Source organism: Manis javanica, chromosome 2, assembly GCF_040802235.1.
Source record: "Manis javanica isolate MJ-LG chromosome 2, MJ_LKY, whole genome shotgun sequence".
NCBI classification, from domain to species: Eukaryota; Metazoa; Chordata; class Mammalia; order Pholidota; family Manidae; genus Manis; species Manis javanica.
This window is the reverse complement of record NC_133157.1, coordinates 88,672,124-88,695,746: the sequence shown is the minus strand read 5'-3', so window position 1 is coordinate 88,695,746 and position 23,623 is coordinate 88,672,124. Positions and strand designations below refer to the sequence as shown.

At 39.3% G+C, this 23,623-nt stretch overlaps 1 protein-coding gene across 7 annotated transcripts in view; it reads right to left on the bottom strand.

The window, feature by feature from the left end:
- The window catches only part of AUH (AU RNA binding methylglutaconyl-CoA hydratase), a 223,609-nt gene extending 201,908 nt beyond the window's left edge, over positions 1–21,701 (bottom strand). For 2 of the 7 annotated variants that reach the window (XM_037004889.2, XM_037004892.2), the window contains exons 1-3: positions 21,407–21,701; positions 7,343–7,410; positions 7,146–7,233 (exon numbers count right to left, since the gene is read on the bottom strand). In XM_037004889.2, coding sequence (XP_036860784.1) covers positions 7,146–7,233; positions 7,343–7,410; positions 21,407–21,650 — 400 coding nt within the window. In that variant the 5' untranslated portion in view covers positions 21,651–21,701. The other 5 variants (XM_037004890.2, XM_037004895.2, XM_037004893.2 and 2 more) reach the window with 5 other exon arrangements.
- Between the last annotated feature and the right edge of the window lie 1,922 nt (positions 21,702–23,623).

Genomic DNA, 23,623 nt, shown 5'->3' with positions numbered 1-23,623 from the left:
CATAACACTGCTTTCACTTCAGATGCCAGTCACAAATCCCAAGAGTCACCCATACTATTAAGTGCCAGCTACAAATTTGAGGGTGCCTACAAACCCCTTCTCAGAGTTCAATAATGCTCTAGAATGACTCACAGAATTTAGGAAAACACTTTACTTAACATTTAATGATTTATTATAAAGGATACAATTGAGGAACAGCCAAATGAAAGAAATGCATAGGGCAGGATGTGGGTTGAAGAGCACGGAGCTCCCAAGCCCTCTCTGGGAGCACCACCCTCCCAGCATACTGATGCATTCCCCAACATGGAAACCCCAAAACCCCGCTGCTCATGGAGTGTATGGAGCTTCCACTACACAGGCACTCATTAAATCACCAGCCATTACTGACTGAATTCAATCTCCAGCCCCTTTCCCTTCTCTTGAGGTTGGGTGAATAGGGCTGAAAAGTTCTAAACTCTCTAATAGAAGGACACTTGACTTTTCCGGCAACCAGCCCCCATCCTAAACCTATCTAGGGGCCCCCTGCCTTGAGTCATATCTCATTAGCATATAAAAGGTAATCTTATCACTCAGGAAATTCCCTGGGTTTTAGGAGCTCTGTGCCAGGAACCCACAGCAAAGACCAAATATGAATTTTGTTATCTACCACAATACCTAAATCCGGATTTGGCAGCATATACAAACTAACTCACAATGCATCACAGGTCAAAATGTAAGCAATAAAAACTGAAAAATTTCGAGAAGAAAACAGCTTAAGTCTTTGTGGCTTTGGAGTAGAATAACACCTCTTAGTTCATTCACAAAGTACAAACCATTAAAAAAAACAAATTGATAAATCAGAATTCAACTGAAAATGTTTTTTTCTTCGAAACAGTTAAGAAAAAGGCAAACCATACAGTGGGAGAAAGCTTATTCAAAACATATGTCAGATAAAGGCCTTGTATCAACTATAGAGTTCTTAATATATTGTTGATACAAGGCCTTCATCTGACATCTCAGGAAGAAGATATCCTAATAAACCCATGGACAAAACATCAGAATAAACACTTCACCAAAAAGATACACAGGTGGACCAAAAAGTACCAAAGGAGAAGTTGAAAAATCATTCAGCACTTGATAAATGAAAATGAAAGCTTCAGTAACATATAACTACATACCCATCAGAATGCCTAAAATTAAAAGGACTGATTAATACCAAGTGCTGACAAGGATGTGCAGCACCTGGAACTCCAATACATTGCTGTGAATGCAAAATGGCACAGCCACTCTTTAGAAAACAGCTTCTTATAAAACAAAACACACACTTATGATCCAACCCAATAAAGGCATACCCTGCAGACAGTAATTTAAAAGGTTACAGTAGGGGAAGGGATTGACTACAAATAGGCACAAGAAAAAAAAAAGATTACTATCTCCTTGGTCTTACCGTAGTTTTGCCTCTCCTAGAAAGAATGTCTTATAAACCGAATCCTACAGTAGGTGTGCTTTTGTATCTGGCTTCCTTCACTTGGCATAATGATTTGAGGTTCACCCATGTCACAAGTTTTAGCAGTTTAGTTTTATTGATGAATATAATTTTTATTTTATTGCTGACTATTCATTTTATAAGTGATGACATGTCCTATGTCACAACTGTGATCATGATTTAAATATCTGCCAAAACTCATCAGTTATATACTTAAAATTGGTACATTTTATTTCAAGTAATTCATACCTCAATAAAAGATTTTTTTTTACTTCCAAAAAATGGTATATAATAAAAGAATCCTATGCTAAATTAATATAAATGTAACTACCCTTTCACTTTACTTATCAAACTCTCTAAGGGACTAAACTTTAAACACATAATAATAACTTAACCTAAGATTCTGAAACAATGTTGGAATAAATAACTTCATTAGTCAGAAGCTCCCACATACCTAACTTCGTCATAGCATCTGTATCCATTTGAACAATACATACAATATTAAATAAAGCATGTTGACCATTTTAGTGAGAAGTTTTTAGTCAGAGAACAATTTACTAGAATTCAAAAGCAGAAGCAAAACTACCTTTACTTTTTTAAAAAACCCACACTAGTATGTACAATTCAGTAAAACACTCAATTTAGAGTTCTACATATAGGAAATCAATTACTAAGAACTGTTATAACCTATTTCAGGAATTTCAAAGGAAAAAATTCTGAGTCTCAGTAATTTCTCATAAAATTTCATTTCAAAAATATTATCGTAAAAACAATACATATGTACTTTGCTAATGTGTTGAAACAATGAAAGAATGAAAATAAACAGATGACTAGTGTTACATGTCTACATGCAATGTAACAGCCTAGGCAAAAGGACTTTTTCATCATTCATTACTGGCAACATATTAAAATTCTGACTACCTAAATGTTTGAAATAGCATAATTATTTCAGCTTTCCTTTGTGTGTGTGTGCATTCGTGTGTGTTTAAGAAATAAGATAAAAAATTTTTAATGAGTAAGTAATTTCTAGACCATTCTGGGAAGACAGCACCTGTACATGTCAGTATCTTATATAATCTATGTAGCCAGTGCTTCACAATGAGCTTTGACTATCAAAATGATGTCTCCATACTCCAAAGTATAGGCAAGCCATGAACCCAAAAGCAATGTTCTCTAACCTACAAGAAAGAGTATGCAACAGGGATTTCCAACCTGGGGTCATGCCTAGGGCATGGAATGGTATCTGAAAGCACATAATGTGTAAGGAACATTGTCTACAGCCATGATGACTATAATTTTTTTATTCTGTATCTAGACGTCATTGTGATTAATAACAGAAAATTCACTTAAACACATTATCATAACCAGAGTAGCATTTTGACATTACACACATTCTCAATCAATGCAGGACCACTACATGTTTAACTACACGAAATTTTAAGAACTTAAAAAGGAAACCACATACTCCAAAAGATTAGAAATCACTGGTACAGTAAAGAAAGCTCTGCCCTAAGAAGTCAATACTTCCAGGTAAGCCACTACCTTGAACCAGGCCCTTAATCTCACAGGGATTCTATAAAATGAAAGCGTCTGAGGTCTTTTTATTTAAAAATGTTCCTCTCAAACATTGTAATAGTAATTCAGAAACTCAATGTCACAATTTAAGTCACCAAGACCAAAAAATATACTAATACACTTAGTAATCCTTCCAAAACTATTTACTTTGTATATATTCACTTAATATAATGCATTATTATAGCATAATTATTATTGAAAGTCTGAAGATGGAGAAAAGAAAGTATCACACTCCCAATCCAGGATCTTACTGTAAATAATTTACACAGCTGTAGTCATTATGGGCATAACATTTTTTTTTTTTTTTTTTTTTTTTGGTTTATTTTTTTATTTTTATTTTTTTTTTGAGAGGGCATCTCTCATATTTATTGATCAAATGGTTGTTAACAACAATAAAATTCAGTATAGGGGGGTCAATGCTCAATGTACAATCATTAATCCATCTCAAGCCTAATTCTCGTCAGTCTCCAATCTTCTGAAGCATAACGAACAAGTTCTTACATGGTGAACGAATTCTTACAGAGTGAATAAATTCTTACATGGTGAACAGTACAAGGGCAGTCATCACAGAAACTTTCGGTTTTGATCATGCAATATGACCTATAAACCATCAGGTCAAATATGAATATTCATTTGATTTTTGTACTTGATTTATATGTTGATCCCACATTTCTCCTATTATTATTATTATTTTTATTTTTAATAAAATGCTGAAGTGGTAGGTAGATGCAAGATAAAGGTAGAAAACATAGTTTAGTGCTGTAAGAAGGCAAATGTAGATGATCAGATGATCAGGTGTGTGCCTATGGACTAAGTATTAATCCAGGCTAGACAAGGGCAGCAAGACATCCACGGATGCAGAAGATTTCTCTCAAAGCAGGGGGGGTGAGGTTCTGAGCCTCACCTCTGTTGATCCCCAAATTCTCACCTGATGGCCCCCCTGCGACTGTGCCTGTCTTAGGTTGTTCCTCCCTTGAGGAATCTTACCCGTCTCTGGCTAACCAGTCATCTTCCGGGGCCATACAGGGAAATGTAAAGTTGGTAAGTGAGAGAGAAGCCATATTGTTTGCAAAGGTTAGCTTTTTACTTCTTTGCAGATTTATGCCCTGTGGCTTCTGGGCATAACATTTTTTATACAGCTCTCTCTTGTAACAAATATTTTCCATATCACAACTGTCTATATCATCACTTCAAATACTTCCTTAAAATTCTACTAAGTGCATTTGTATACTGGTGTATTTATGTATATTTGTATGTACCTGTATAATGACATACGAGGATAAAAAAAGAAAATAACAAAACTACTGCTTTTATTAAAGAAACAAAAAAGGGTGTGGTGTGAGAGTGGAACTTCTCTCTTTTGTATACATTTCATACACTTTGTACATATTTCATACATTTTGACTTACTATCTACTTTTTTAAACTAAAATTTCATTAAAGAAATTTAAATGTCAGTGAAATATGGTTATTCGTTCTAAAAAATATATTTAAATGGGAAGTCAGAAACCATTCAGGCCAACCAAGGCATATGGGGAACATTTTAATAGTGCTTAATTATCTGTCTTTCTATCATATTAGAAAAGAGACATAGAAAAAAATTAACCAAAGTAAGAAGACAGAGACACCATCAGTGAATAGGGGTGTGGTCTAAGATAAATCAGAAAAACTGCTTAACACATCTCAGCAGTTCCTGAAAAAAAAAAGAAATCAGTGAATTACAGCACAGCTTAAAGGCTGACTCATTTCATCAAATAGATGCTGAGTCTATTATGTGCTATGTTCTGAGAATACAAAAGATTTTAAAACAGAAACAGAGAAGCTCTTGTCCCCAAGAAATTTGAGGCAAGATCACTTCATAAGCTTTAAGTTTTTTGAAATGAACAAGGTGCCACTGAAATGCAGATGTACAGAGAAGAGAAACCTCTGCGGGGGCAGAAAGGAAGAGAGGGACTGAGAGAAGGATCACTACATGAGTACACCGTTTCTGAGGATTTTGTTTTTGAACATTACTACTTCAGAATAGAAATTAAAGCTCTAATTATGTGAAAGACTATTCAACAATAACTAATAAATGAGGCCTAACTAAAATCAGGATTTTTATACTAATACAGGCTACATGTAAATGTTTTTTTTAACTATGTAGAGAGATTTTACTTATCTGGCCTTATACTAAATATGTATGTATTAATAAAGACAGACCTACTAAACTTCCTGTTTCAAATATATATAAGAAAATAAAACTTTTCAGAAATTTCAAAGAATGGTTTCAATATATACACCGAGTTACTAAAATTTATAAATGATTTATCCCAATTTTTCCATAATTCAAACATGACTTTTTTTGACAATCTACAGCAACACATCTTATGAGTTGAAATATAGATGGTCATGCAAAATTGAAAAGCACATAGAGCAAAGAAAATAAATTTGATTAACCATTAGAAAACAGTATTATTCAAGGCTAACTTGTTAATCTGGTAAAAAGCATTTTTTGTATTATTTAATGTGTCCCCAAGGCAACCTATAGAAGACTACTAGAGACTGTACATTTAAGCATTAAATTAAAGCATTAAAGCCCTTTTAAAAGAATATTAACAATATGGTGATCCAAAACCAATGGGCAGCAAAGGAACAGGTCAACTGAAGAGAGTTCTACCAGGAATTCTTCCTTAAAGGCTCCCAAACTGCTCTGTCTTCCCTCAGTGGACCTGAGTGAGGTGACCTCATAGCTGTCAATCATGGAGCTAGACTCAGGCACCTGGAGACATATTTATCCGGCTCAAAAGTCACCAATACAACAACTCCCCAAACACTAGTTTTCATATTGTTTAGAAAAAGACTGAAGTACATGTGAAGCCTTTATAAGAACTATTACAGCTATCATTTACTAACTATTGCACTGTGCTTGACAAACAAAGCCTCCAGCAACCGCACCAGGAGGTGGTGTTGGTCACATCTGACCATTGTAAAAGCAGAAGCCTGCACTGCAGAACATCATCACCCAAGCAGCTGAGGATAATGATCCTCCTCCCTTTGATGACCCAAGCAGAGTTAAAATTAATCCTTTTAGATATGTATATCACGTCAGTAGCCAAATATAACTCATTTTTCCTGAATGTTCTTAAATACCATAAAATTCTGCAATATTTTAAGGTGGAAACCACTGAGTTTGAAGCTGGAAAAACTGAGGGCCCTTAAAAATGAAACTGACAAATTATCAGCCTCAACTACTACACCTCTAAAGCATTTGGTCTGGAAAAATCCCCATGTTCTCAGCACTGCTCCAGGCACATTTGAAATGCTCAATAAATACTGGTACAATGAGTAAAACTGTAGGTGGCTCCTCAAATGTTTGGTCACCTCAAGAGAATAACCTTACTTATATTTTTCCTGAAAGAAAATTTTATGCTTCAGTCAACTTCTACCTTCATTTACTTATCATTGTAAATTACAATGATACTGCACGTCATCAGCATTTTTTATCTTTATCTACATTTTTTACTACTTGAAACTGATTCATTTGATCTCATGGCTTAGAAATACTTACAAATATAGAAAATACAAGACAACTTAATCTTTAGCTTCTGGTAATGCAGTACAAATGGGGTGAAAAAACTTATCTTTTGTTACTATAGATACCAATTTAAAAGTACAATCTGTGGACACAAATATGAGTTGGCACTACTACAAACAGTAACCTCCAAAGCCGATGTCCACACTTAACACATTGTGCAAGGCAGCTACTGCTAGTCAATTAAGGTATTTTTTGAGCAACTAATAAAATATAGAACACACTGTTGCAAAGAGCATTTTCCCTTTGCAACTGATCTTTCATAAAATATCTATATAACTAAAAATTCATGTAACTACAAATATTTTAAGATTTCAAATTATTTTTTCAAGTTCCAAAATAATCCACATGCTGCAAAACTTTCTAACACTGACACAGCATTTTTTTTTCTTGTAAAACCGTAAAAAACAGATGAAGAAGAATTGCTGGTAATGTAATTCAAACCACAGGAACACTGTATAATGGAAAACAGGTTACTACTGAGAAAAACTTAGACTACAGTTTAATTTCATAATAAAACTTACTTACATACCAGCACAAAATATCCCTGGGACTTCACTCCTGACTATTATGGTTCGTACTTTCTTATCAGATTTTAAAGCATCCACAGCTTTTGAGAGCTAAACAAAAATGGGAGGGTAAGAAGGAAAATGGAGAAAAGTTATTTTCAGATAGATGTCAACAGTGTATCTTAATATTACAAACCAACAGTTTAATCTTTACACTCACCATTTTTACAAGATTTTTACTGAATGAATTTTTGGCATAAGCTCTGTTTATTCCAAGCACCACAATTCCTAGTTAAGAAAAAACAAAGCACAAGCACTTGAGTTAGTGAGGTATCTAGGGCACAGAGCCCACACACACACAGTTAGTTAACTTGGCACTGCAAAAATCTACCACCTCCTTAAAAACCTTTATTTTTGTTCACTCCACTCCAATAGCTTTAGCATTGTTTCTGTGTTTAACCTTCCTTTTCAAGATAACCATATTTTTTTAAATGTGGTATTTGTAACATATCTCTAAAATCTAGTGCTTAATATTCACGACTTTTCTTCCAGCCTTTAGAGAAGAACTTCATAATATCATGTCCCCTTCAATTTATACCTCTTTAAGCACCACCAAGGTTATCTGCCATATTTTACTAAATTCTACATCACTAAATCACACTAACAAGAGGGAAGACCATGCTTATTAGTGAAAATCCTCAATCACAGAATATAATTTAAAACATGGTTTCATCACCTTCAAGTATATACACAAATAATAGCTAACAAATCCTGGTCACAAGCAAGCAAGCACTGTGGGGTCAGCTTTTTGCCTGTGTACCAGGTGTTAGTATCTCTATCTTTTTCTCATACCATACAGTTTTCACTATTTCCATCACTCTCTGTCCCACAAAGTTAACCCAAAGGCACTTCCATTTAGAAGTTAACCAGGCAATTCAACCTCAATCTATTAAAAAGTTCATTCTGTCTCCCACAAAGCCCTATTCTTGCTCCTAACTGCCCTAATTTTATAACAGACCATCATCTAAAATCCAGCCTCCCATTCCAACTCCAGCAGTCAGATCAATTTTCCAAAAACAAGAATTGCATAGAATTTACCCCCTGCTTAAAACAGTTTATTTCCAAATATTTTAAAGTTCAAAAACCTTAATTTGCTACTCTAAGTCCTATAAAAGCTGTATTCAACATCCCTGTCCTCTGAGTAAGGACAAATTTTCCTTGCATAACAGAAATACCTTCCACCTCATAGGGGTGGGGATTGGTATTATCCTTATGTGTAACTGGGTTAAACAAAATGGACACGTCTTCTCTATGTAAGAAACTGTGCAAACCCAATGTTCACAGAAAGTACAAAGATGAACTTCAGCTCACAGTAGAATGAATTTGCAAGAATTCCAAATGATCTCTGTATGGAGAAAATCATGGAGGAGAACTGGTATCTAGGGCAGGCTCTACATTAAATTCCTGAATACCCTTGAGTATGTCCCAATACTAAAGACAACAGCTACCACTAACTGAGCTCTCTAGTGTGTGCAGGACACTGCTCCCAAGGCTTTAAATTTATTAACTCCTATAATCGCCACAACAACCCAAACTGTAGGTACTAATTTTATCCTTATTGAACAGATAAAAGAAAGTGGGCCTGCCAGAGGCTGAATAACTACTTTCAGTAACTAAGTGGCAATCTAATTGCACACTTGAGTGAATCACTGTGCTACAACATTCAAGCTTCAGTTTCCTCATGAAGAAAGCCAAGTGTATCAATCTGTAACAACTTCATATTACAGCATCAACTCTGCTCTATAAAACTCACACAACTAGGATGAAAAATGACTTTGCTGGGACTTGAAAAATACATGAATATATGCATAGCTCCTGCACATGTTCTGCACAAAAAGTTTAGCTTTTTATGTAGTATACCTTCACCTTTGTAACTTTTGGCCTTAGAAGTTTCCTTACAAAGGATTTCCAGTGAAAACATGTTCACACAAAAGCCTGTACCAAAATGCAGAGCAGCATTATCCAAAATATTCAGAAGGTGGAAACAACCTCAATGTCCATCCAGTGATGAGGAGGTAAACAAAATGTGGTATCCATGCAACATCATAATAGCCAGCAAAAAAAAATGAAGTACTCGATACATATACAACATGGACAAACATACAGTTTTTTAAGAGACAATCATTACCCAGAAATACTGGAAATTACATTTCCTGTTCCAATGTTAATCTCGTTTCCTTCTCTTGCCATTTTACTTTAGCTAGGACTTCAAGTCCAACACAGAATATTAGCAAGGAAAACATGTTCCCTTATTTTGTCAATGACTTTAGTAAGTATGCTTTTAGTATTCCACCATTTAGTTTGTGATATATTTCTAACACCTTTTAATGAAGGTGGGGAAACTTATTTCTATGTTCAGTCCTGCATTTTAAAAAGATCCCTAAGGCCACAGCATACAGAACAAGTGAGAAGGAAGCAAGAATATATTACAGGACTACAGACCAGTATCTCTTACGAATATAGATGCAAAAACCCTCAACAAAATACCAGGAGGCCAAATACAGCAGCATATTTAAAGGTTTATACACCACAACCAAGTGGGATTTATCCCTGGAATACAAGGGTGGTTCAGCACAGATTAAACAAACTAATAAACCACATTAACAGAATAGAGAAAAAAAATAAAACCACACAATCATCTCAACTGATGCAGAAAAAACACTTGACAAAATCCAACACACTCAAATGATTTAAAAAAGAAAACTCAACAAACTAGTATGAGAGGGTAACTTCCTCAACTTCATAAACAACATTTATAAAAAACCCACAACTAACATCATATTCAATGATTGAAGATGGAAAGTTTTCCCCCTAAAGTAAAAAACAAGACAAGGATGTCAGGTTTCACCACTTCTATTCAATGTTGTACTAGAAATTCTAGCAAGGGTAATTAGGCAAGAAAAAGAAATGAAAGGCATCCAGATTGGAAAAAAAAGAGTAGCAAAACTATTTCCATTCACAGATGACATAACCTTATACAGAGAAAATTTGAGAACATCTCTAAAAGAGCTAATATCACTAATAAATGAACTCAGACAAGTTGCATGATATAGGATCAGTATACAAAAATCACTTATATTTCTATACACTATTAAACACTACAAAAATTAAGGTAAGAAAAATCATTTCTAACAGTATCAAAAGAATAAAATACCTAAGAATAAACATAATTTGAGGGTGGAGCCAGGATGGCGGCGTGAATAGAGCAGTGGAAATCTCCTCCCAAAAACACATAGATCTATGAAAATATAACAAAGGAAACTCTTCCTAAAATAGAGACCAGAGGACACAGGACAACATCCAGACCACATCTACGCCTGCAACAACCCAGCGCCTTGCGAAGGGGGTAAGATACAAGCCCCAGCCCGGCGGGACCCAAGCGCCCCTCCCCCCGGCTCCCGGCAGGTGAAAAGAAACCGCAGCGGTTTTTTTTTTGGCGAGTCCTTTTTGGTAGCATTAAAGGGACAGGGACCCCGGTGCTAGGGAGGCAGAGCGGCGGGACCGGTGAGCAGGTGCCTGGGACCAGCGCCTGAGGACAAAGAATATCACGCGTTTTTCCCTGTGGGACCGGTGGGCGGGTGCCTGAGACCGGCGCTGAGGACGCAGGAAATCGCGCGCTTTTCACCTTTTTATTTTCTCTTTTTGGTGAGTGCTTTTTGGAAGCCTCAAAGGGACAGGGACCCCGGTGCTAGGAAGGCAGAGCGGCAGGACCGGTGAGCGGGTGCCAGGGACTGGCGCCTGAGGACAAAGAATATCGTGCATTTTTCCCTGCTGGACCGGTGGGCGGGTACCTGAGACCGATGCCTGAGGACGGAGGAAATCGCGCGTTTTTCCCCTTTTTTTTCTCTTTTTGGCGAGTGCTTTTTGGAAGCCTTAAAGGGACAGGGACCCCGGTGCTAGGGAGGCAGGGCAGCAGGACCAGTGAGGGGGTGCCTGGGACCGGCACCTGAGGAGAAAAAAAAAAATCGCATGCTTTTTCCTTTTCTTTTGCTGTTTTCTCTCTCATTGTTGCTGTTGTTGTTTTGGTTTGGAGAGTGCTTTTTGGAAGTCTTAAAGGGGCAGGACAGGACACTTAGATCAGAGGCAGGGAATCTCGGGATCTCTGGGCACTCTAAACCCCTGGGCAACAGGGAGCACAGAGGGCCCTTACGGAGATAAATACCCTGCCGGCCACTCCCCCTCCAACAGGGCTCCACCACTTTGGAGGAGCAGCCCGAGCCAGGCCGTGTCCACAGCAACAGCGGACATAAACTCCATAGCAAACAGACAGGTAGCAGAAGCTCTGTCTGCGCACAGCTGTCAAGCATAAGCCACTAGAGGTCGCTATTCTCCCAGGAGAGGAAGGTCACAAACCAACAAGAAGGGAAGGTCTTCCAGCGGTAACTCGTACCAGCTCTGCAAACTATCTACATCACCATGAAAAGGCAAAACTACAGGCAGAAAAAGATCACAGAGACAACACCTGAGAAGGAGACAGACCTAACCAGTCCTCCTGAAAAAGAATTCAAAATAAAAATCATGAACATGCTGACAGAGATGCAGAGAAAAATGCAACAGCAATGGGATGAGATGCAGAGAAAAATGCAAGAGCAATGGGATGAAGTCCAGAGGGAGATCACAGATGTCAGGAAGGAGATCACAGAAGTGAAACAATCCCTGGAAGGATTTATAAGCAGAATGGATAAGATGCAAGAGGCCATTGAAGGAAAAGAAGCCAGAGAACAGGAACGTATAGAAGCTGACATAGAGAGAGATAAAAGGATCTCCAAGAATGACACAACACTAAGAGAACTATGTGACCAATCCAAAAGGAATAATATTCGTATTACAGGGGTACTAGAAGAAGAAGAAAGAGGAAAAGGGATAGAAAGTCTCCTTGAAGAAATAATTGCTAAAAACTTCCCCAAACTGGGGGAGGAAATAATCAAACAGACTATGGAATTACACAGAACCCCCAACAGAAAGGATACAAGGAGGACAACACCAAGACAAATAGTAATTAAAATGGCAAGGATCAAGGACAAGGAAAGAGTTTTAAAGGCAGCTAGAGAGAAAAAGGTCACCTATAAAGGAAAACCCATCAGGCTAACATCAGACTTCTCGACAGAAACCTTACAGGCCAGAAGAGAATGGCATGATATACCTAATGCAATGAAACAGAAGGGCCTTGAACCAAGGATACTGTATCCAGCACGACTATCATTTAAATATGATAGTGGGATTAAACAATTCCCAGACAAGTAAAAGATAAGGGAATTTGCTTCCCACAAACTACCTCTACAGGGCATCCTACAGGGACTGATCTATATGGGAGCACTCCTAAAAAGAGCACAGAACAAAACACACAACATATGAAGAATGAAGGAGGAGGAATAAGAAGAGAGAGAAGAAAAGAATCTCCAGACAGTGTATATAACAGCTCAATAAGCGAGCTAAGTTAGGCAGTAAGATACTAAAGAAGCTAACCTTGAAACTTTGGTAACCACGAATCTAAAGCCTGCAATGGCAATAAGTACATATCTCTCAATAGTCACCCTACATGTAAATGGATTTAATGCACCAATCAAAAGACACAGAGTAACAGAATGGATAAAAAAGCAAGACCCATCTATATGCTGCTTACAAGAAACTCACCTTAAACCCAAAGACAAGCATAGACAAAAAGTCAAGGGATGGAAAAACATATTTCAGGCAAACAACAGTGAGAAGAAAGCAGGGGTTGCAGTACTAATAACAGACAAAATAGACTTCAAAACAAAGAAAGTAACAAGAGATAAAGAAGGATACTACATAATGATAAAGGGCTCAGTCCAACAAGAGGATATAACCATTCTAAATATATATATGCACCCAATACAGGATCACCAGCATATGTGAAGCAAATACTAACAGAACTAAAGAGGGAAATAGACTGCAATGCATTCAGTTTAGGAGACTTCAACACAACACTCACCACAAAGGATAGATCCACCGGGCAGAAAATAAGTAAAGACACACAGGCACTGAACAACACACTAGAACAGATGGACCTAACAGACATCTATAGAACTCTACATCCAAAAGCAACAGGATATACATCTTCTCAAGTGCACATGGAACATTCTCCAGAATAGACCACATACTAGCTCACAAAAAGAGCCTCAGTAAATTCCAAAATATTGAAATTCTACCTACCAATTTTTCAGACCACAAAGCTATAAAAGTAGAAATAAATTCTACAAAGAAAACAAAAAGGCTCACAAACACATGGAGGCTTAACAACATGCTACTAAATAATCAATGGATCAAGGAACAAATCAAAATAGAGATCAAGGAATATATAGAAACAAATAACAACAACTTCTGTGGGACGCAGCGAAAGCAGTCTTAAGAGGAAAGTATATAGCAATCCAGGCACACTTGAAGAAGGAAGAACAATCCCAAATGAATAGACTAACATCACAATTATCGAAACTGGAAAAAGAAGAACAAATGAGGCCTAAAGTCAGCAGAAGGAGGGACATAATAAAGATCAGAGAAGAAATAAACAAAATTGAGAAGAATAAAACAATAGCAAAAATCAACGAAACCAAGAGCTGGTTCTTTGAGAAAATAAACAAAATAGATAAGCCTCTAGCCCAACTTATTAAGAGGAAAAAGACAATCAACACAAATAAACATAATCAGAAATGAGAATGGAAAAATCACGACAGACTCCACAGAAATACAAAGAATTATTAAAGATTACTATGAAAACCTATATGCCAACAAACTGGAAAACCTAGAAGAAATGGACAACTTTCTAGAAAAATACAACCTCCCAAGACTGACCAAGGAAGAAACACAAAAGTTAAACAAATCAATTACGAACAAAGAAATTGAAACGGTAATCAAAAAACTACCCAAGAACAATAATTCGGGGCAGGACGGATTTACCTCGGAATTTTATCAGACACACAAAGAAGACATAATACCCATTCTCCTTAAAGTGTTCCAAAAAATAGAAGAAGAGGGAATACTCCCAAACTCATTCCATGAAGCCAACATCACCCTAATACCAAAACAAGGCAAAGACCCCACCAAAAAAGAGAATTACAGACCAATATCCCTGATGAATGTAGATGCAAAAATACTCAATAAAATATTAGCAAACAGAATTCAACAGCATATCAAAAGGATCATACACCATGACCAAGTGGGATTCATCCCAGGGATGCAAGGATGATACAGCATTCGAAAATCCATCAACATCATCCACCACATCAACAAAAAGAAAGACAAAAACCATATGATCATCTCCATAGATGCTGAAAAAGCATTTGAAAAAATTCAACATCCATTCATGATAAAATCTCTCAGCAAAATGGGAATAGAGGGCAAGTACCTCAACATAATAAAGGCCATATATGATAAACCCACAGCCAGCATTATACTGAACAGCGAGAAGCTGAAAGCATTTCCTCTGAGATCGGGAAAAAGACAGGGATGCCCACTCTCCCCACTGTTATTTAACATAGTACTGGAGGTCCTAGCCACGGCAATCAGACAAAACAAAGAAATACAAGGAATCCAGATTGGTAAAGAAGAAGTTAAACTATCACTATTTGCAGATGATATGATACTGTATATAAAAAACCCTAAAGACTCCACTCCAAAACTACTAGAACTGATATCGGAATACAGCAAAGTTGCAGGATACAAAATTAACACACAGAAATCTGTAGCTTTCCTATACACTAACAATGAATCAAAAGAAAGAGAAATCAGGAAAACAATTCCATTCACCATTGCATCAAAAAGAATAAAATACCTAGGAATAAACCTAACCAAAGAAGTGAAAGACTTATACTCTGAAAACTACAAGTCACTCTTGAGAGAAATTAAAGGGGACACTAATAAATGGAAACTCATCCCATGCTCATGGCTAGGAAGGATTAATATTGTCAAAATGGCCATCCTGCCCAAAGCAATATACAGATTTGATGCAATCCCTATCAAATTACCAGCAACATTCTTCAATGAATTGGAACAAATAATTCAAAAATTCATATGGGAACACCAAAGACCCCGAATAGCCAAAGCAATCCTGAAAAAGAAGAATAAAGTAGGGGGGATCTCACTCCCCAACTTCAAGCTCTACTACAAAGCCATAGTAATCAAGACAATTTGGTACTGGCACAAGAACAGAGCCACAGACCAGTGGAACAGATTAGAGACTCCAGAAATTAACCCAAACATATATGGTCAATTAATATTTGAGAAAGGAGCCATGGACATACAATGGGGAAATGACAGTATCTTCAACAGATGTTGCTGGCAAAACTGGACAGCTACGTGTAGGAGAATGAAACTGGACCATTGTCTAACCCCATATACAAAGGTAAACTCAAAATGGATCAAAGACCTGAATGTAAGTCATGAAACCATTAAACTCTTGGAAAAAAACATAGGCAAAAACCTCTTAGACATAAACATGAGTGACCTCTTCTTGAACATATCTCCCCGGGCAAGGAAAACAACAGCAAAAATGAGCAAGTGGGACTACATTAAGCTGAAAAGCTTCTGTACAGCGAAAGACTCCATCAATGGAACAAAAAGGAACCCTACAGTATGGGAGAATATATTTTAAAATGACAGATCCGATAAAGGCTTGACGTCCAGAATATATAAAGAGCTCACATGCCTCAACAAACAAAAAAGAAATAACCCAATTAAAAAATGGGCAGAGGAACTGAACAGACAGTTCTCTAAAAAAGAAATACAGATGGCCAACAGACACATGAAAACATGCTCCACATCGCTAATTATCAGAGAAATGCAAATTAAAACTACAATGAGGTATCACCTCACACCACTAAGGATGGCTGCCATCCAAAAGACAAACAACAACAAATGTTGGCGAGGCTGTGGAGAAAGGGGAACCCTCCTACACTGCTGGTGGGAATGTAAATTAGTTCAACCATTGTGGAAAGCAGTTTGGAGGTTCATCAAAATGCTCAAAACAGACCTACCATTTGACCCAGTAATTCCACTCCTAGGAATTTACCCTAAGAACACAGCAATCAAGTTTGAGAAAGACAGATGCACCCCTATGTTTACCGCAGCACTATTTACAATAGCCAAGAATTGGAAGCAACCTAAATATCCATCGGTAGATGAATGGATAAAGCAGATGTGGTACATATACACAATGGAATACTACTCAGCCATAAGAAGTGGAAAAATCCAACCATTTGCAGCAACATGGATGGAGCTGGAGAGTATTATGCTCAGTGAAATAAGCCAAGCGGAGAAAGAGAAATACCAAATGATTTCACTCACCTGAGGAGTATAGGAACAAAGGAAAAACTGAAGGAACAGAACAGCAGTGGAATTACAGAACCCAAAAATGGACTAACAGGTACCAAAGGGAAAGGAACTGGGGAGGATGGGTGGGCAGGGAGGGATAAGGGGGGGGGGGAGAATGGGGGTATTAAGATTAGCATGCATGGGGGGGAAAGAGAAAGGGGAGGGTGGGCTGCACAACACAGAGAGGACAAGTAGGGATTCTACAACATTTTGCTAAGCTGATGGACAGTAACCATAATGTGGTTGTTAGGGGGGACCTGATATAGGGGAGAGCATAGTAAACATAGTATTCTTCATGTAAGTGTAGATTAAAGATTAAAAAAAAAAAGAAAAGGGGGATTACTCCTTGATAGAATAAAACTATTGGTAAATCAAAGATCAACGCATGCTTTAAATATCCTTAATGTTGATCACTTAAAGGGTGTCAGATGATCAGCTATGGAGGTACTCTTTTCTGATAATATTCCTTTCTCTTAATAAAAAAAAAAAAATGCAGTCCCTGTGTGCTGACCTCCAATGAGCTCTGCACAGTGGTATAGAGGGCATGTCAAAGTGTGGGCAAAGGGTCTGTTTGTTTCTATGCAGAAGATCAAGGCCTAGCTTGGATACCCAGAAAATGAACTAAGATACGATATGAGGAGGAGCTTCCGGCATCAGCACTCTCTGGAGGACTCGTGCCGGGGGATGATCATCAAAAAGCCTTCACAGGGATCCGGGCGATGCTGCGGTTGTGGCTGCGTCCACCCCACCGTTTCCTGGACTTGCCATTGGAATGAGGAGGGAGATGTCTAGGCTGGCATGTGCATACAGTGAGACAACGAATTTGACCGGATCTGTACTGTTGGAACTCAACCAGGAGTTGGGAGGGGTGCAAGTTGTAGCACTCCAAAATCTTATGACTATAGACTATCTACGGTTAAAAGAACATATGGGATGTGAACAGATCCCAGAAATGGGCTGCTTTAATTTGTCTGATTTTTCTCAGACTGTTCAAGTACAGTAGGACAATATCCATCATATCATAGACAAATTTTCACAAATGCCTAGGGTGCCTAAATGGTTTTCTTGGCTTCACTGGAGATGGATAGTAATTATAGATTTGCTTTGTTTATGTCACCGTATTCCTATTATGTTAATATGTGTGTGCAAATTAGTTAGTAGTTTAAAACCTATACATGCTTAAGGTACTCTACAAGAAGATATGTCAAAGAAATAATCAATCCTCCCATGTTTTTTCCATATGCTACCTCTATAGCTTTTCTTCTTCCTTCCTAATTACAACCCTTAAATAGAATTAGTTTCTCATATCGAATTTACCAAGTATCATAATTCCTCCAGGTGGTAAAGATACCTCGAGACAAGTGCTGGGCATAGAAGCCACAGGGCATAAATCTGCAAAGAAGTAGAAAGCTAACCTTTTCAAACAATATGGCTTCTCTCTCACTTACCAACTTTACATTTCCCTGTATGGCCCCAGAAGATGACTGGTTAGCCAGAGATGGGTAAGATTCCTCAAGGGAGGAACAACCTAAGACAGGCACAGTCGCAGGGGGGCCATCAGGTGAGAATTTGGGGATCAACAGAGGTGAGGCTCAGAACCTCACCCCCCCTGCTTTGACAGATATCTTCTGCATCTGTGGATGTTTTGCTGCCCTTGTCTAGCTTGGATTAATACTTAGTCCATAGGCACACACCCGATCATCTACATTTGCCCTCTTACAGCACTCAACTATGTTTTCTACCTTTATCTTGCATCTACCTACCACTTCAGCATTTTATTAAAAATAAAAATAATAATAAAAATAAAGGGAGAAATGTGGGATCCACATATAAATCAAGTATAAAAATCAAACAAATATTCATATTTGACCTGATTGTTTATAATTCATAATGCGTGATCAAAACCGAAAGTTTCTGTGATGAATGCCCTTGTACTGTTCACCATGTAAGAGCTTATTCACTATGTAAAATTCGTTCACCATGTAAGAACTTGTTCGTTATGCCTCAGAAGATTGGAGACTGATGAGAATTAGGCTTGAGATGGATTAATGATTGTGCATTGAGCATTGACCCCCCTATACAGAATTTTATTTTTGTTAACAACCATTTGATCAATAAATATGAGAGATGCCCTCTCAAAAAAAAATATATATATATGAAAATTTATTTTTAAAACATGAGGAAAATAAACATGAAAGGAATCAACCTGTCCAAAAAGAAAAGCAAGGAGATGTAGAAAGACCAGCTAGCAGACCTCTACAACAGTCCACTTGAGACATGATGCTTGCTTGGACAAGAGTGGTGTTGGTTAAGAAAATAAAGAAGAGTAAAACAATTTCAGAGACACTCAGGATGACTTAATAATCTAGATGTGAATGCTGAGAAGTAGCAGGTATCAATGATGACTTGCACTATGCATTTGCTTGTGTGTTCTATTTCTGCCTGGTCTTTTGATCTGGTACACAAAGATGATCTTTGCAGTGGATCATAATTACGAGTAGAATCTTACCAGACTTTGGAAAAGGTTCGTAGGGAAGGCAGAGGTGCAACTGCAGGAAGATGGATAGACTGTGAATGCCTGCCAGCTGTGAAGGGAGGCTTACAGGAAACAGGGAGCCACTAGAGGTTTTCCACAGAGCAGAGAAGTAAGTCTAGTCCTTGAAAAAAGGTAAGCCCAGCACTTGCGTTTAGATTAAAGTGGGAAAAATAATGATCAGAGATCACTTGACCTATAAAAGAGGCCACCCATTCACACTAAGACACTAGGAAACACCTTTGTAAACCATGCCCAGGACTGCTGCTGTGAAACTCCAGCTAGGCTGGATAACACTGCAAGAAATAACCACTAAACAAACTTTAGTGATCATATAATTATATCGACTTTGTTGCCTCCACAACAAATTACAAATATAGAACCCAGGCAACGATGAGGGTTGATGTGTTCTGCACTCACCTACATCCACCAGCCTAACGAGGCCTAGAGAGCAGAGTGCAGTTTGGGGCTCCTCTGACCCCAGAGAGTTCTCATCTTCTTGGCAGGCTGCTGAGAGCACTAAAGTTTGGACTCGCCTGTGTGAGAAGCAAAGGCTCAGGGAGACTCCTCCACCTACAGTATCCTTGACCTCATGTTTTTCTTTGCACTGCTTACTGCTGATTCCATAATAAAGCAAAGCACATTCATAATGTTAGCCAAGCCTTAGCTGTCATTCTTGATGATCCTCAGAGGAAGCTGGGTCAATTTCCTTAAGAAATGAGGATATCCTAATAGCTGATTTTTTACATTTCAGGTAACTGAAAACATCTGAATTTAATTAAATTGTTTCGTATGCTCTGATTTCTTCTCTTTCCATTTGGATCCTAACTTAAGGACTTTCCACATATTTTATGAAAATTTTCTTTCAATCTGCACTTAGATCATAAGGACAACAAAACTGAGTATGTGCACATTATCAACTGTACTTGCGTTCCCTTTGCATCTAATGTATTATACTGTTGATACACCTAATACAATTGAAATCCCATCAAGACCAAGCTTAGCCAAGAGGATGGCATTCACATCTCTAATCACCCCAGTGCCCACCTGCTTTCTGCCTGCATTTCTCACTATTCTGCCTGTCATGCCGCACTACAGCTACACTTGCCTTACGTTATTTTCCAAAAACACTACACATGTTCACACCCCATGCCTCTGACCATGCTCTGGTCTCTGTCTGAAATAAACAAGTTAACAAATGAAGTAACATACTCTGGAGTACCCACTATGATCTAAATACTTAGAGAGCAATTTATATTAACATTCTCATCTAATCGTCAGAGCAACCATACAAAATTGGTGATATTTTTTCTATTTTACACATGAGAAAGTGAGGAAAAGCTAGTTTAAGAACCCTCATTGATGTCAAATTCCACTGCCTAAGTAAGCAAGTGCCTTGGAACCCGTTTCATCTGGCAAAACCCTAACCTGACCCTCAGAATCTTCTCTTTCCTCTTCCCATCTCCCCAAATATAAATGATCATATGCCCCTTGCAGCTATTACAGCCCTGTGCTCTCAACGAACCTTTAAAGTTGGCATAGCCATATGCTTTTACTATATTCACAGCTGCTTAAAGACAGCAATCGTGACCTAACTCCTTACGCACTTCTGCTTAAGAGATCAAAGGTTCTCAATTAACTGCATGTCAAACTTAAATGACTGGTCCTCTGGCAAAATGTTATTACTCCTTTCAGGACCCCTTTAGCTTTTCCCAACGCGGCGAGTTAAAGGAATGAACGTCAATGATCTTTCCCAAAGTTTTTTCTCCGGTATTGTGTTGCTAATTTATTGGTCTCCTCCCAATGTAGGTTGCTCAAGGGCAAGGTCATTATCATCCACAATGTGTCTTCAGGGCTCAGCACCGTAACTTGAAGACAAAAAAAGGTTCAAAATTGTTTAACTGAAGTTGAATCGTCTCCCAAAACTAACTTTCTAAGATAAAATGGACACGGCAAAAAACTGTTCCCGCTGAACAAGGGGGAAAAATTGTTCCAGCTGAACAACTTTAATGTACAGTTGTACGGAATAACAAAATGCATTCTCTCTGCAGCTTCTAAAACTCTCTCCCTGATACGAGTTGACAGAAAACAATTACAAAGCAAGAACAAAACCTGGAAGCAAATATCACACACCCGGTTGATTGACCTTGGCCGTAAAGTGCATTTCTGTCCCCGGCGCTGAGTGAGGCCGCCCTGACAGGCAGGCAGGCTGCTCCGTACAGCTTTAGGCACAGGAAGCGCTACACGGGCGCGAGGCTGGGGCGGGGGAGGGGAGCGGCCTCCACCGGTCAGTCCGGCGGACACCGACGTCAGCCCGGACACTGGACCTCGCGACCCCTTCCCAGGACCGGCGGCCGCCCTCACCTCGGTTCTCCTCCTCCAGGTACCGCACCCGCAGCTCGTCTTCGGTATTCACCTCAGGGCTGTAGCTCCTCCGCGGAGCCGCCCCCCCGGCCGCAGGCACCCAGCCCCGGGCCCAAGTCACGCGCGGAGTCGTCCAGGAGCCTGGCAGCCTCCACCCAGGGCCGAGCCGCGCACAGCAAGCGGCCACCAAGCGGGTGCGGCCCACCTGCAAAGAGCCCAAGGTGCCAGGCGCCGCCGCCGCCATGTTGTCTGTTTACGACGTGCGCCTGGGGCTGTTGCCCCGCCCCCATCACGCGCTCGCCGCCGCGCGCACTCCGGGCACGCCCAGCCCCGGCCCCCGGGCCTCGCTATCGCCCCAGGCCCCACCCCGTAGCCGCAAGGCCCCGCCCCTCGTCCCGCCCCGTCCAGGCCCGGTGGCTGAGCTCCAGGTTCCCAGGCCCCGGCGTCCTTTACTTGGCACCGGGTGTATTGGCTGTCCAGCAAAAGCAGGAGAAAGCCGTTTTCCAAGGCTATGGAAGGGCTTAGGTTCTGCAAGAATTCCCAGAGGGAGGCATCTCCCCGCACTCCGCTGCTGTGGCCTGGGGTCCAGCGTTAGCTGCAAAGCTGAACGAGAATGTGAGGTATCAGGTTGGACTGACAGTAGCAGGTTCTCGTGGAACCCCGCTTTCCTCTCGTACCGAGGCGCCACGGGTTATCAGCTAAAATGCCTACAAACGTAGGGTGCCTTACTGCACGGAGTTCAACAAGAGGGTGACAACAGCCAGTAAATAGTCCTCAGCACTCCATCCCAAGCAGGTGGAATGTCCCAGAAAGGCGCCAGCATCCTGCCAAAGGGGCTCCTGGGCCAAACCATATGATGAGGTATATATGCTCTTCCCTCATCCAGAAACGAGTATCAGCTTAAGGTGCTCATCAGAGCATGTTGTCTAGAATTTCCTCCTACCTAGCATTTATCAAATTTCACCCAAAAAAGGTGTATCTGGCAATATTGTTTGGAAATGTACTGCTAAGAGCACACTCCCACTGTTACACATAAATTTCTGCTATTGTACACTGACTACATTTTACAATCCTAAATCCATTTTATAGGGTTGATAAATGTGTACAGCACTTGGCCCCAGGAAATGGGAAGAGATTTGGTAATATTAACTACTGTATAAACTTCCTTCTTAGTCTGTTCCAGACATTAAGATTTGTTATTTAATGGTCAGAAAACTTGGAAGGTGGTATTATTACCCCCATTTTTCAGATGAGGACAGGTGAGATTAAGTTACTTAACCAAACTCTGCAGCAGTTAAGTCCTAAGCGGAAATTTAAACCCTGATATATTTGACTCCAATTCCCATGTTCTTAATCTCTGTTTTGCACAGACTTTCAATAAATCTAAGGTGCAATCAATTTAATTCCCTTTGGTTCCTTTCTATTTTTCAGTAAAAGATGTGAGCAAGAAACAGAGTGTAAGCCAGGAAGGATAAGTATCAATTTGGGAAAGGAAGTTAAGGCTGTTGTTGGAGGTACTCTATTACTACCTCTGTGTACAGGATTTGGGACTCTGGCCTCTGGCCAGCTCTCAACTCACAGTCTTTTTGATCTGCCACACCCTTCACATTTTCCTAATGTTTACTTCTTTGTAATAATGAACGTGTGCAATACAGCTTGGCCAGCACTGAACTCCTGGAAAGCAGCCAACCCTGAATGGCAAAAGCCAACCCTCTCAGAACACAATTCTGTTGCACAGAACATGTACAAGGGCACAGGTGTCACTGGTAAATGAAACACTTAACATGTTACCAACCACAACTGGAGAGACAAAAATATCTTAGGAAACAATATGAAGAATAAAACACAACTCTGTACTTTCTGAAGATGGGAAGGTATTGTCTTGCCTGAAACAAGAAAGTGCTGTATTAATGTAAAGGTCAGGCCACAGTATCAGAGTATCACCACAAATGTAATGGCTTGAATAAGAGAAAATGTCAACAGTCCAGGCATGGTAAGGTGGCTCTGCCATCTTCAACATGGGGCCTCCATTGCTGAATCTGAAGTGGCTGCTCCCTGCCACCAGTAAGATGAAAAATATGCCAGGAGTACCCAGTTCTATCTAGGGGAAGACCTAGAAATGGTATGTGTCCCTAACTACTTCCCACAAGTACACCTCACTGCAAAGAGGATCTAAAAAGGTAACCATGTGCTGGGCAACCATGTACCCAGATACAT